Here is a 15,545-nt window from a genome sequence, read left to right as displayed (position 1 = left end):
AGCGAACATTTTCAGCTAGCGATCAACTCGGAATGACCCCCATAGACCCCTATGTACTATGTAGAGAATTTCAAACAAGCCTAACATTAATTTTGCCGAAGTAGATAGCACTCTAAATGAGCATAATAGGTGCCACCGGTTGGGGTTTAGAAATCTTCTGATTCTCCTGCTCACCACCATCTGAATGTGCAGCTGTCTTGGACAGAGACTCTCTTGAGTAAATACCTGCAAGAGTCTGGGACACTCTCTTATATCAATGCTTAACAGTGAGCCTTCTCCAGAATATACTGTACCTCAGTTACCCTTTTCTTCATCACCAGATCTGGTGGAGCTTCCAAGCCCAGTCCCAAAATCCTTGACTTTGGCCCTCATTCCGAGTTGTTCGCTCATTATTTTCCTTCGCATCGGTGCGACTTTCTGCTAACTGTGCATGCGCAATGTTCGCACTGCGGCTGCGTCAAGTAAATTTGCTAAGAAGTTTGGTATTTTACTCACGGCATTACAAGGATTTTTCTTCGTTCTGGTGATCGGAGTGTGATTGACAGGAAGTGGGTGTTTCTGGGCGGAAACTGGCCGTTTTATGTGTGTGTGTGAAAAAACGCTGCCGTTTCTGGGAAAAACGCGGGAGTGGCTGGAGAAACGAGGGAGCGTTCGCCCAGACACTCCTCCGTTTCTCCAGCCACTCCCGCGTTTTTCCCAGAAACGGTAGCGTTTTTTTCAAACACTCCCATAAAACGGCCAGTTTCCGCCCAGAAACACCCACTTCCTGTCAATCACATTACGATCACCAGAACTAAGAAAAAACCTTGTAATGCCGTGAGTAAAATTCCTAACTGCATAGCAAATTTACTTGGCGCAGTCGCAGTGCGAACATTGCGCATGCGCAGTTAGCGGAAAATCGCTGCGATGCGAAGAAAATTACAGAGCAAACAACTCGGAATGACCACCATTATTCTTCCCTTGGAATTTGGGAAACATTTTCAAAAACTCAGGTCCTGCAGACACCCTCATCACGCCCCTGAAGGTATCACTCGCACAGCCACCTCTCAGTGAGCATTATAATACGAACCATCAAAATAGATTTTATTTCAGGCATGTCTGTCTATATTTATATCCCATTATAGAAAAGGTCCAAGATGAGATCTCCAGAGTTGTTGGATCCGCACAACCTTTGTACAGCCACCGGGGGCAGATGCCTTTTACATACGCAGTCATACATGAGATCCAAAGGTATGCTGACATTCTCCCTCTCAGTTTGGGCCATGAGACATCTACAGATGTGACCTTCAAGGGATATTCTATTCCAAAAGTGAGTATTTTATATGTTTTGTTGCGGTTACATTTGCATCATCTGCAAAATTGTGTCAAAATTGTTTCGGTGCTCAATGCATCCTTATTAGCCAAATGATTCATCTTTGTACTTTCTTTTGACAGCTAATAATGTGAGGATACCTTAAATGTATTTATAGATTATTGTTACTAATGGGAAATATGACTTCAATGTAAAATGATTTAATTATTTAAGCAATTTATTTAAGTGGACATGTCTTGATATCAAAATTAAAATATACTTTCATTTAAGGGAAATAGCAAAAGAAAGAAAAACAGAAACACAAAAAAAGCTCTAAAAGAAAATAAAACAATAAATTATTTCATTTGATATATTATTATATTTTTGGAAACTTTCATCTACATGGAACAATAATTAATCTATAAATTATTTTTCATAGTGTGGCAAGTCTAGTATTGCTTTTCTAGATTAACTGTAATAATACTATAGTTATTGTGATCATTCATGAAATTTAGGTTTCTTAAACTCATTAAGAGTAAATTGCAGTGGGCCTAATTCAGACCTGATCGCAGCAGCACGTTTGTTAGCAAATGGGCAAAACCATGTGCACTGCAGGTGGGGCAGATGTAACATGTGCAGAGAGAGTTAGATTTGGGTGGGTTATATTGTATCCGTGCAGGGTAAATACTGGCTGCTTTATTTTTACACTGCAATTTAGATTTCAGTTTAAACACACCCCACCCAAATCTAACTCTCTCTGCACATGTTATATCTGCCCCACCTGCAGTGCACATGGTTTTGCCCAACTGCTAACAAATTTGCTGCTGCAAACAGGTCTGAATTAGGCCCAACGAGTCACCAGATGAGTAAGTAAAACTATGCACATTGCAAAAAAGCTTCACACATATATTTTGAAAAACATAGTATCATACCTCCCAACATGACCCTCTCCAGGAGGGACAGAATACTCTGCTTCTGGACTTCCCTCTTAATTACTGATTGCCATCACCTGTGCTGAAACACCTTTCTTATCCATTAACCTGTTCAACACAGGTGTCGGCAATCCTAAATGAAGAGAAAGGTCCAGGAACAGAGCATTTTGTCCCTCCTGGAGAGGGTCATGTTGGGAGGTATGATATTAAAACTAGTCATCTATGTAACAGTGTCAAATATTTTTAATCAAAATTGCAGAATAAACTGATGACACAAATATATATCTGTAGGTTTGGTCAAAGTTACATGTTGTAATACATTCCTTTTGTACAAGGGCATAGCTACCATAGGTGCAGGCAGTGCAGCTGCTATGGGGCCCAGAGCTGAGAGGGGCCACCTTCCCTGTCACAGTTACATGTGTTATATACAGGGTGTAGCTACCATAGGTGCAAGGAGTGCAGATGCTATGGGGCCCAGAGCTGAGAGGGGCCACCTTCCCTGTCAGTTACACGTGTTATATACAGGGTGTAGCCACCATAGGTGCAGGGAGAACAGCTGCTATGGGGCCCAGAGTTGAGAGGGGCCACCTTCCCTGTCAGTTACATGTGTTATATACAGGGTGTAGCCACCATAGGTGCAGGGAGAACAGCTGCTATGGGGCCCAGAGTTGAGAGGGGCCACCTTCCCTGTCACAGTTACATGTGATATATAAATTTTTCGCCATTGGGTGGTACGTAGGGGTCCTTTCAAACTTTTTCCTTGGGGCCTGCACAGTGGCGTAACTAGAAGTTTTTCTCCCCCAAGCCAAAAAATTCTTCGGCGCCCCCCCTCCCAATCCCCCATCCCCCATAATTGGCACCATGAAAGGGACAAACATGTGCGCGCCTTCGGCGCGCGGCGCCAAAAAGGGTGTGTGGCTTTGTTGGAATGGGCGTGGCTTTGCATAAAGGGGCGTGGTATTGCAGGAAAAGACTTCCTTATACCCCAGTTTTGCAACCTGCACGTCCAGACGTTAGCCACCACTGGAAAGAAAAATAATCCTGATTCATGCCCCTTACATTATTTGTCATTTTTCCTCCTTATAGTAATGCCCAGTATACATTATGCCACATACTGCAATGGCCCTTAGACATTATTCCACGCACAATAATGCACATGACACAATATGCACACACCATAATGCCCCCGACACATTATGCCACACACCGTAATGCCTGTGACACATTATGCCACACACCGTAATGCCTGTGACACATTATGCCACACACCGTAATGCCTGTGACACATGACGACAGGAATCGCAAAGCCCGTTATACATTATGCTACACACTGCAATGCCCCTGATACATTATAGCACATACAATGTCTGTGACACATTATGCCACACACCGTAATGCCTGTGACACATTATGCCACACACCGTAATGCCTGTGACACATGACGACAGGAATCGCAATGCCCGTTATACATTATGCTACACACTGCAATGCCCCTGATAGATTATAGCACATACAATGCCTGTGACACATTATGACACACACTGCAATGACCCTGAGACATTATACAACATACCACAATGCCCGTGATATAGTATACAACACACAGTAATGCCCGACACATTATGACACATACCGCAATGTCCGTGATACATTATGCCACACACTGCAATGACCCTGAGACATTTTACCACATATCACAATGCCCGTGATATAGTATACCATACACCATAATACCTGTGACACATACCGCAATGCCCGTTATACATTATGCCACACTGCAATGCCCCTGAGACATTATACCACATACCACAATGCACGTGATATAGTATGCCACACACCGTAATGCCTGTGACACATTATGACACACACCGCAATGTCCGTGATACATTATGCCACACACCGTAATGCCCATTACACATTAAGTCCTACAGTAAGGCTTCTAATTACTTTTAAATTACCTGCTCGTTGCCAGGGGTTTCATGCTCTTGGTTCCATGCACGGTGCCAGGGGTTTTCATGCTCAGGGTGTCATGCTCGTTGCCAGGTGTTTCATGCACTGGGTGTCATGCTCGTTGCCAGGAGTTTCATGCACTGGGCGTCATGCTCGTTGCTAGGGGGTAGTGTTTGTTGCTAGGGCTGTGCTCCCAGTGCCACATATGTTCCCAGTGCCACATATTCCCCCACGGTGCCAGGTACTCACATGCCCCCAGTGCCAAATATAGCTTCCCCAGTGCCACATATGCCCCCAGTGCCAGATATTCCCCCACAGTGCCAGGTGCTCACGTGCCCCCAGTGCCAAATATAGCCCCCCCCCCATGTGCCAGGTACACATGCAGTGCCATATATCCCCCTCAGTACCCCCCCCAGTGCCATATATGCCCCCTCAGTGCCATATATGCCCCCACACTTCCCCCCCCGTGCCATATATACCCCCTCAGTGCCCCCCCCCCAGTGCCATATATGCCCCCTCAGTGCCCCCTGTGCCATATATGCCCCCTCAGTGCCATATATGCCCCCTCAGTGCCCCTGTGCCATACATGCCCCCTCAGTGCCATATATGCCCCCTCAGTGCCCCCTGTGCCATACATGCCCCCTCAGTGCCATATATGCCCCCTGTGCCATACATGCCCCCTCAGTGCCATATATGCCCTCAGTGCCATATATGCCCCCTGTGCCATACATGCCCCCTCAGCGCCATATATGCCCCCTCAGTGTCCCCTGTGCCATACATGCCCCCTCAGTGCCATATATGCCCCCTGTGCCATACATGCCCCCTCAGTGCCATATATGCCCTCAGTGCCATATATGCCCCCTGTGCCATACATGCCCCCTCAGTGCCATACATGTCCCCCCCTCGCTGCTGTGAAGGAGGGACAAGGAGGGCACAGCGCGCGCCTCTCTCATGTCCCTCCTGCATCTCCGTCTCTCTGGTCTAATAAAGGAAGTGCCGGTTCGTGAGCTAATCAGAGCTCACGAACGGCACTTCCATTATTAGACCAGACGGACGGAGACGCAGGATGGACACTGGAGAGGCGCGCGCGGTGCGCTGTGCCCTCCGTGTCCCGTTACAGCAGGGAGGGAGAGGAGACAGCAGATTGACATGCGGACGCTCTAAATCAGTGGCGGCGCCCCCGCAGCCCCTCGCCCCCAAGCCACCGCGAGGGCTGCGGGGGCAGTAGTTACGCCACTGGGCCTGCACTATATCTGCACTATATCTAGGTTTGCCCCTGGACCAGCTCATTGTAGTGTGGTATACAATGAACTGGAGGGCATTTTAATGTTATATACTATGAATTGGGGCACTGTAATGAGGCACAATATGAACGGGGAGCACTATATATAATAATGTGCATTGAGGGTACTGTGCGGCATAATGTGTACTGGCAGCTCTGAAATGTGACATAGGGTGAACTAAGAACTACTACGATTCATAAAAAAAACTAGGGCACTACTATGGGGCATAACATTAAATAAGGCTCTACTATGGTTCAGAATATTAACTAGGGCATAAAATTAACATCTTCTGCAGAGAAGTGTCTCTCTAGAAAAATTGGGTCGGCGGGGCATCTTTAAAATGTTGCTATGGGGCCCAAAAACTTCTGGCTACGCCCCTGCTTTTGTAGTAAAATCGTCTGAATAACGAAAGTAGGAAAGTGAGAAAATGCTGCACTTTGTGGTACTTATCTGGTTGGTAACAGTCCAATATCAATGTCAGAAATTTACTTATGCAGAACCCACACAAATTATACCTTGTTTGTTTGTTTGTTTGTTTGTTTGTTTGTTTGTTTGTTTGTTGTTTTTAAATCAGATCAGTCTGATTTTCAAAAAACTTAATCAGTTTGTTTATTGCTCCTGACAGGAAAAAATAAATATTTTTATTGAAATTGCAAAAACACAAACTATTGGTGCCCATACACTTGTGTGATGCCCCACGACGCACTGGCAGCACCTGAACTGCCAAAGGAATTACCATGCGATCATGCGATAGATCGCATGATAATCACGTGGTGGGCACGTCACCGCCGGCGCCGAGTGGGAGCGGCCTCTGTCCGCTCCCGGCGGGTGCCCATCGCACATCACAGTGCGATATGATAAATATTAAGTGCAGCACATACTATCTTGAGACGCAAGATTCGACCGGCGTGCCCGCGCATCGCGTCGCGAGGTACCTAAAATGTGCATACAATCCTTCGATTTATCTCACAGATGCGGTCGAAATCGAAGGATAGTACCTGATATCTCTCAAGTGTATGGGCTACATAAATACAAATATATGTGTTTTATTTCCTAAACAATAACAAGAAATACTTTGTAATTGTTGAATTGGCATCAATTCACATTTCCCAAAACAGAGAAAAAAAAGCCATATATTGCACGCAGGTTTTTATAATAAAATCTGGACTTGAAAATGTGTATTTTTATTTTTATTTTTTAAATTAGCAGTCTTCAATGAAATGCATAGAATATGTCTGAATAATATGGGTCACCCAATAATTTATTTCATTTTAAAAATAGACAATCTACTGCATTAAATGAGTCAGCCGCTGGAATTCCTTGTTTAAAAAATAAAAAATGCCACTGAGGGGTAAATTTACTAAGATGGGAGTTTTATTTAGGATGGGAAGTTGCCCATAGCAACCAAGCAGATTCTATTTCTCATTTATCTAGCACCTTCTAGAAGATATCTGGAATTTTATTGGTTGCTATGGGCAACATCCCATCTTAAATAGAACTCCCATCTTAGTAAATTTACCCCTAAGACTGTAAGTGCTAGGGTGGAGGAGATTGGGCACTTTTAGGGCCCTTCCCCATGTCCAGAATCTGGTATTATTTCTGTAGTGTAGGGTAGGGATGGTCACCATTGATGCATAACCTTAATGGTGTTAAACCATCTGTAAGGGAACCATCAATTAATTTATCTACCCATGGTCACCCCTGCATTAATGTTGATTGAGCTGCAGGCGAATCAGAGCCTGGGGTGGGGCTTCACAAGTGTCAGGGGGTGGAGCTAAGCTCTGTGTCCCAACACTTGGAGAGAGAAAAAAAAATTGGTAGCTCTCTACCATCGATTGCGGGAAAACCATTTGGTTCTCCTCCCATCGATGGTAAAAATATTCACCATTGGTCATAGACCACTCATGATTTCAAACCATTGATGGTTGATGGTCATCCCTAGTGCAGGGTGTCATTATGTGGTGATTACATGGGGCAACATCATATAGTATAAGATTGGGACTCTACACTTTAAAATGAGAGTGCCCCTAAGTATTAAAATCGGGATGGTGATGATGGAAATAATTCCAACCATGGCCTTGTCTGTGTTGAGTTTACATGTTCTCCCATTGTGTGTGCGGTTTACTCTGGTAACCCTGGCATCCTCTTAGAGCAGAGAAATATACTGGTTGGTAAATTAGGTGCTGGTTGCTGACAAATTTGATTGTGTGTGTATGTGTGTGTATGTTTATGTGGTAGGTAATATTAGCTGTAAGCACCAGTGGAGCAGGGACTGATGTGACTGATTAGTCAGTCTCTGTACAGCGCTGTGTAATATGGTGGTGCTATATAAATACACAATAATAACATCTGTCATGTGACTTGCAGGAAATAGTCCAGCTAATAACGAGAAGCTTTCAGGATAGTTACTGGCTGATATCTCACTGTCCCAGCTGTGCAGCCTTTATATACAAGTGTCTCTCATCCTAGGGAACCTATATAATCCCATTACTGTCATCTGTACTGAGATACAAGACGCAATTTGAGAAACCTGATGAGTTCTACCCAAATCATTTCCTTGACGCCAAAGGAAATTTTATCAAGAAAGATGCGTTTATGCCATTCTCTGCAGGTATGTACTGTGTGCCCGGCCTTTGTGATGTATTATATTACTGTTACTACAACACTGGCACCGCAGTATGTGGTGTCGGAATACATACGTATTCCCGTCGGCTGTCAATATCCCAACAGTGGCATCCTGCCCGCCAGTATGCCAGCAGTGGGGCAAGCGGAAAGAGTCCCCTTGCGGGTCTATTCCCACTCTATGCGTGTTGTGGACACCCACGAGTGGGATTAGCCCCTGTGCGCCGGCAAATTAACTGCATCCCGTTGTGTCCCCTGGTGGCATGAACAGATAACCAGATTAGCAGTATTGAGGCATGAGGCACTGTTATAGCCATTGCGCTGTACTGTAAGTGATAGCGTACTACTCTAAGGGGGTAATTCAGACCTGATCGCTAGGCTGCGTTTTCTCACAGCCTGCGATCAGGTCCGAACTGCGCATGTGTATGCACCACAATGCGCAGGCGCGTCGGACGACTGCACCGGGATTGTGCGAAACAAGCGATCGCACGGGCTATCGCAAGGAGATTGACAGGAACAGGGCGTTTGTGGGTGGCAACTGACCATTTTCAGGGAGTGTCTGGAAAAAACTCAGTCGTGTCCAAGCGTTGGAAGGGCGGGTGTCTGACGTCAAATCCGGTCCGGACAGGCTGATGTGATCGCAGCGGCTGAGTAAGTCCTGGGCTGCGCAGAGACTGCACAAAATCTGTTTGTACAGCTCTGCTACACATGCGATCGCACACTTGCACAGCTAAAATACCCTCCCCCTGTAGGCGGCGACTATCTGATCGCAGCGCTGCAAAAATCACTGCCCAGCGATTATGTCTGAATTACCCCCTAAAGAATTACTGATCAGTCATATATTCTAATATTTTTATTAACCATCCTACTGTGAATATGGATGAAATTTAAGTATATCTATCTATTTTTCAGGTAGTCTCCCCAACCCCAGAAGAGTGGCAGGTTCTCCCATATCCTTCCCCACTTGCTAGTGAAGTGGGCCGGATGGGGAGTTAATGCCAGTAATCGCGGCCCCTTACAAGAGAGTGCGGGGCTAAAATGACACAAATTGCATCATTTTATCCCCAGTCTAACTTGCGGACACATGAATTGCAGCATCGTAGCCCCATCCTTTCATTGCAGATCCACAATTTGTGGCAATTTGCCATGATACTGGTGGGGCCTTATGACGGGGTTCATTCTTAAATGGCAGTCTCACAGTTCAGGGTCATCGGGACTGTTCTGCACGTTGTATGATGTGTTTGAATATCTTTATTACAAAATAATATAGGAATGAGGTATTCGCTGGAGCTATTAGAAATGGATTGCTAAATAGGATGGTCTATCGGTGGAATATGCTATGATACAGACAGGGCTGCCATCACAAATTGCGGGGCCCGGGACTGACAAAATAGACAGGGCGCACTACACAAAAAAAAAGATTCTGCTGCACCACTCCACCCCTATGTGATGTCACACATTGTGACGTTGCATACAGGTGGAATCATTGCGGACCTGCAGGAATTATTCATGGAGAGAAAAGGCATAGGGAAGGCTTGTTTTAAGAAGTCTGATCAGCCCGCAGTTGTTGCGCAGCCTGGTGAAACTCTCCAGGTATTGGAGGTAGGAGCCAAGACTGGGCCCCCTTCTCTGTAAGGGCCCGGGATTCCAGTCCCCGCAGTCCCCCCCTGGTGGCTGCCCTGGATACAGATCTCAGACATGGAAACCACTAATGATAAATAGAGCACCACTGGGCCCATTCCTCCTTGCTTAGCGTAGGTGAAAATTTTATCTTTTACCTTCTTTTGTAGGAATTAGGTATTGGGACTTTTCACTATACAGGTATTACAGGAGACATCATGGATCTCTCCTCGTTACCGTAGTCTCCATGCACTAGTAAGGGGACTGTCTTTCAAACTGAAAGTTTTTGGAGGTTGACTGCGGAATGCTACGCTATGTTCAGGTGGAGGTGGGTCCCAGGGCCCTGCTCCTTCCTAGGATCCCGATGCCCACTCCAGCCCGGTCTTTAGGTCAACCCTGTCTAAGTTGACAGTCATTAGGTCGACCACTGAAAGTCGACAGTAAGTAGGTCAACACTGACTGAAGGTCGACACATGACTAGGTCGACGGGTATGGAAGGTCATTAGGTCAACATGGGCAAGGTCGACACACACAATGTCGACACTGTTTTTTAGCAATGCGCATACCCGGCAGTGTAAAATTCCACAGCTAATAATTAGCGGCGGAATCAATAGTGTTAGGGTCTGTGGGGAGTGGGGACCGCTTCTTTCCGGAGCAGCCTTCCTCGCACCACTGCAATACAGAATTGCGCCGGTACTGTTTATCTGCTGCCACAGTTTCCGGGAGGCTTTAGGGTCATACTGATAAATGTGCCCTTGAATCACTACGCAAGAAGAAAGTTTAATGATTGCTTACGGAAAATTAATTCCTGTGACGGTAGTTTGTAATTATATTTAATAAAACATCTAAAAAAAATATATGTATATATATATATATATATATATATATATATATACAATTGATTAAATATAACTATTACACCATGGGGTATAATATAAGATGTGGTTTCTGTAAAGCAGCGATTAAGTCTGCAGGTTTAAAGTGACAACTATTTAAAAGGCAAAACAAGACAGGTTTTGCTTTTAAAATATTGCTGCTTTAAATCTGCAGGATTAATTGCTGAAATCACTATGCCTCAAATAAATCTCCCCTATTACATATATTGTGATTTGTCTTCTGTGTTTTAGGCCGCAGAGCCTGTGCTGGGGAGAATCTCGCAAGGATGGAGCTCTTCATCTTCTTTACAAGCCTGTTACAGAAATTCACATTCCGCTTACCCCCTCGCGTCAGTCATGTGGATCTGACCTCTGTAGTTGGATTTACAATCATGCCAAAGAAGCAGATGATATGCGCTGTGCCTCGCTTCTAAAATCCATTACATGTGCACCAAACACTAAGTCACATGTTTCATGACATCAGATATAATGTTACAGTACAATGACATCACTGATCACTGACACTTTACATCTTCCCCATCACATCAATAGCTGCATAATCATTCCCATCTATCTCCGAGAGAATCGCACCCCATCCCCTATGCAATGCCTGACTCATTCATTTCATAGCATCTGAAAGATTTCTTACTTCTACTAGTACTGATATTACTAATGCTGTATTCTGTGGGGTTTGATATAATTCAACGGCATGATCATTTTGAAAATGGCCATAATGTTGGTATGTTTGGCATTCATCATGTTTACACAGTTAAAACGTTGACATGATTAGAATGTGGACAAAACATTCCTGGTGGTCTAGTGGTGACTTACCTGTTTTGGTGGGTTCTCCAGGTCTACAGTAGCTGTCAGATTATGAGCACTTTGAGAATCCCTAACCTTAACCCTCCCCCCTAGTGCATACCCTTAACCCACCTTTTCTATAGTCTAACCCTATACTCCCCTCCAGTACCATAACCATAACCCTACTCGACTGTAGCGTAACCCTCACCCTCCCCTCCTGCAGCCTAACCCTAGCCCTTCACTCCCATCACCTAGCCCTAACCTCCCTTCCTGCAGCCTAACCCTCTCCTCCCCTACTGTAGCCTAACTGTATCCCTCTGTTGCCACAGTCTAGCCCTAACCCTCTCCACGTATAGCCCAAACCTAACTCTTTCCTCCTATAGCCTAACCTTAACTCTCCCCTCCCGTAGCCTAACCTTAACTCTCCCCTCCCCTCCCGTACCATAACCCTAACCCTACTCTACTGTAGCCTAACCCTCTACTCCCCTACTGTAGCTAATTGTATCCCTCTGTTGCCACAGCCTAGCCCTAATCCTCCCCACCTATAGCCTAAACCTAACGCTCTTCTCCTAGAGCCTAACCATAACCCTCCCGTCCCGTAGCCTAACCCTCCCTTCCTATAGCCCAACTTTATTCCTCTGCTGCGGCAGTCTAACCCTAACCCTTCCTTTGTATAGCATAACTGTAACCCTCCCCTCCCATAGCCTAACCCTAGCCCTCTCCTCCCATAGCCAAGCCCTAACCTCCCCTCCTGCAGCCTAAACCTAACCTTCTGCTCCTAAGGCCTAACATTAACACTCTCCTCCCATAGCCTAGCCTGCCCCTCCCATAGCCTAACCCTATCCCTCTGCTTGAGCAGTATAAACCTAACCCTCCTTTTCCATAGCCTAACCTTAACCCTCCCCTCCCATAGCCTAGCCTTCCCCTCCCATAGCCTAACCCTATCCCTCTGCTGCAGCAGGCTAAACCTAACCCTCCCTTTCTATAGCCTAACCTTAACCCACCCCTCCCATAGCCTAGCCTTCCCCTTCCATAGCCTAACCCCTATCACTCTGTTGCAGAAGTCTAACCCTAACCTCCCTTTCAAGAGCCTAACCCTAACCCTCTGCTGCCGCAGCCTAACCCTAGCCCTTTGGTCTATGCAAAATGTTGACTTTTCACATGTCGACAATCTGGAAATGTGGTTATGTTGCTTGTCGAGATTTCAACAAAGTCAACATCATAACTGTCAACATTTTGGGGGTTATTCAGAGATGAACACAGATCGCTGCATACGCAGCCAGATCTGCGTTCATCTCCTCAAATGCTACAGGACGCCCAGCACAGGGCAAGGCTACCTAGCATATGTGATGCCGCCTCCCGATGCAGCTGCAATTAGATTGTGGACTCATCGGAACTAAGGTTGACCCCTGGCTGCAATGTCAGTCGGTTTGCTGCCATTGTTTGATTGGAGCGGCTGCGTGTGACATCACACAGCTGCCCCAAAAACAGCCTGCCCTTGTTCGCCCCGCACCACCCCCGAACACTGCATCGCCGTCCTGCAAACGCCTGTCTTTGTTAAAAACATTGCGGGGATGAGACCGCAATGTGTCTGGCCACGCAGCTACAATGCAGCTGCTGTACATGCGCAGTTTGCCGCCATTAGCAAACTGCGCTGCGGGCGGCTGATGTAGCCGGGCCTGGATGACCCCCTTTGTCTGCATCCCATTCTGTGTTATCAGTGACATCATGTGAGGGACATACTGTATTACTCTACGTTGCCATCCCAAATTTTTCTAAGGCTTATGTGTACTTGCAATGTGTACACTACTTGCAATATGATTGCAACGTTAACTAAGATATTGTGTACACAATGAATATAAACGAACCAATATAAATAAAATAAATAAGTAGTATAAAATAAATAAAAATATAAAAAAATTAATTGAATAATCGGAGTATCCGGCGCTCGTGCGTGTGGATATTCGGGTGCGTTTGGGCAGCAACTTGTTATTGGAGTACCTCTAGAAACTCCACATCAATAACAGTGATATAAGAAATTTCACAAGTGCGCTTGTTACAAATGTATGGTCAGTTGTGGTGCTGACCGTAAATAAACAATACCAATATACAATAACTAATAAGAAAATGTGTGTATTTATTTTCTGCAGTGATAATAAATGCACTCTGAATAGGTAATGTTTTCTACTGTGGTGCTGAAAATAAACAATACCAATACACAGTAACTAATAAGAAAAAATGTGTGTTTATTATCTGCAGTGACAACTTCTGCTGTATGCAGAGGGGAGAGGGGAGGGGGTTTGGGAAGGGAATGGGCAAGAGTAATGCTGGTGCTTTGGGTATGGCAGTGACCTTTAAGTATATAGGAACACCCTCTGGAATATCCACATTCAAATCAAGGACATTATTCCACTACTTAGGTGGGACGCCACCTCTAGAAGTGGAGCACCAGCACACCCATCTGAGGGTGTTCCTATATACTTAAAGGTCACTGCCATACCCAAAGCACCAGCATTACAAGAAATGGGACCATGTGGTTCTATTTGATGGATTATAGGAAATTATTGAAAAAGAAATAAGAATTTTCTGTTAAATTTAACATTTCATAAAACAATTTTATGGTTGTTTTTTTTAGATAGGAGTGGTTCGGATTCTGGAGAATCTGATAGAACCGAATTTAGGGTTTCCAAGTAGAACCAAGCACTTGGTCAGGTTCTCCTACCAATACCGGTTCTCAAAACAAGGCAACACGTAATTTTCTTGGAAATCTTGGATCTTTCGTGATTTGGATTGCATATAAGTCCCTCACTTAAGACTCCATCCAGGGACAAACCTACATTTTTGGGGCCCGGAAGCTTGAACTGTTATGGGGTCCTTTTCACAACAAACCACAATACGGCAATATCCAACAAAGTCCAAAGGGCCTTGCAAGGACAGCGCACACCGCTCAGCACCAGCAAAATTACCTAATCAGTCATCTCCTTGTCCCCAAGCTCCTTCTCACTTTTCATTGCTCCCATCCTCCTCCTCAGGCTCCGCCATTCCTGGGAATGTCACAAAGAGCAGGCTGTCCGGAATTGTAGTTTTAATGGATACATGTTTCATGCTATTTACAGAGCGCAAATCACAGAGCTAGACTACAACTCCCAGCAGCTCCCGCAATATTAAGCAATACGCATCTAAGTTAATAGCAGCTATGCTGTAATAGAAGCCTGCTGGTCATGGTGATATTGGTGACAAGCTACTGTATAACCCTACAGTACATAAAATAAGAGGTGAAAATCAGATTTTTGTTGTTTAAGTACACAAGCGTGACGATTGATGATTCTATCACTTATACCGCTTTTACACTAAAACGCCAGGTCGCACCCGCATCAACCTGGATTACCTGTTTACACTACACAGCGACCCGTGTCCTTCCCAGGACCAACCCTGCAAGCTGGATCCGAGTAAACCCTTTTCCACTGGGCCGCTCCCGGGTTACCACGGCAAGAACCTGGGTTTTTAACCTTATTTTAATAACACACACTTAAAAAAACTCCAGCGATTTTGTTGAAAAATTCACTCATTAAAATAAAAAGTAGTTTCAGGTAGTGATGTGCACCGGACATTTTTCGGGTTTTGTGTTTTGGTTTTGGATTCGGTTCCGCGGCCGTGTTTTGGATTCGGACGTGTTTTGGCAAAACCTCACCGAAATTTTTTTTGTCGGATTCGGGTGTTTTTTACAAAAAACCCTAAAAAACAGCTTAAATCATAGAATTTGGGGGTCATTTTGATCCCATAGTTTTATTAACCTCAATAACCATAATTTCCACTCATTTCCAGTCTATTCTGAACACCTCACACCTCACAATATTATTTTTAGTCCTAAAATTTGCACCGAGGTCGCTGGATGGCTAAGCTAAGCGACACAAGTGGCCGACACAAACACCTGGCCCATCTAGGAGTGGCACTGCAGTGTCAGACAGGATGGCACTTCCAAGAAATTGTCCCCAAACAGCACATGATGCAAAGAAAAAAAGAGGCGCACCAAGATCGCTGTGTGACTAAGCTAAGCGACACAAGTGGCCGACACAAACACCTGGCCCATCTAGGAGTGGCACTGCAGTGTCAGGCAGGATGGCACTTCAAAAAAATTGTCCCCAAACAGCACATGATGCAAAGAAAAAAA

At 45.1% G+C, this 15,545-nt stretch overlaps 1 protein-coding gene across 4 annotated transcripts in view; it reads left to right on the top strand.

Moving 5' to 3' along the window:
• Window positions 1–13,490, top strand: part of LOC134908895 (cytochrome P450 2K4-like) — a 110,845-nt gene extending 97,355 nt beyond the window's left edge. For all 4 annotated transcript variants that reach the window (XM_063915118.1, XM_063915120.1, XM_063915119.1 and 1 more), the window contains 3 exons: window positions 1,125–1,309; window positions 7,926–8,067; window positions 10,826–13,490. In XM_063915118.1, the coding sequence (XP_063771188.1) occupies window positions 1,125–1,309; window positions 7,926–8,067; window positions 10,826–11,007 (509 nt within the window). In that variant the 3' untranslated portion in view covers window positions 11,008–13,490. The remainder of the gene's footprint in view (window positions 1–1,124; window positions 1,310–7,925; window positions 8,068–10,825) is intronic.
• The last annotated feature ends 2,055 nt before the right edge of the window (window positions 13,491–15,545 follow it).

Source organism: Pseudophryne corroboree, chromosome 4, assembly GCF_028390025.1.
Source record: "Pseudophryne corroboree isolate aPseCor3 chromosome 4, aPseCor3.hap2, whole genome shotgun sequence".
Classification (NCBI taxonomy): domain Eukaryota; kingdom Metazoa; phylum Chordata; class Amphibia; order Anura; family Myobatrachidae; genus Pseudophryne; species Pseudophryne corroboree.
Note: the sequence above shows the minus strand (reverse complement) of the source record. Positions and strands in the feature narration are given on the sequence as shown.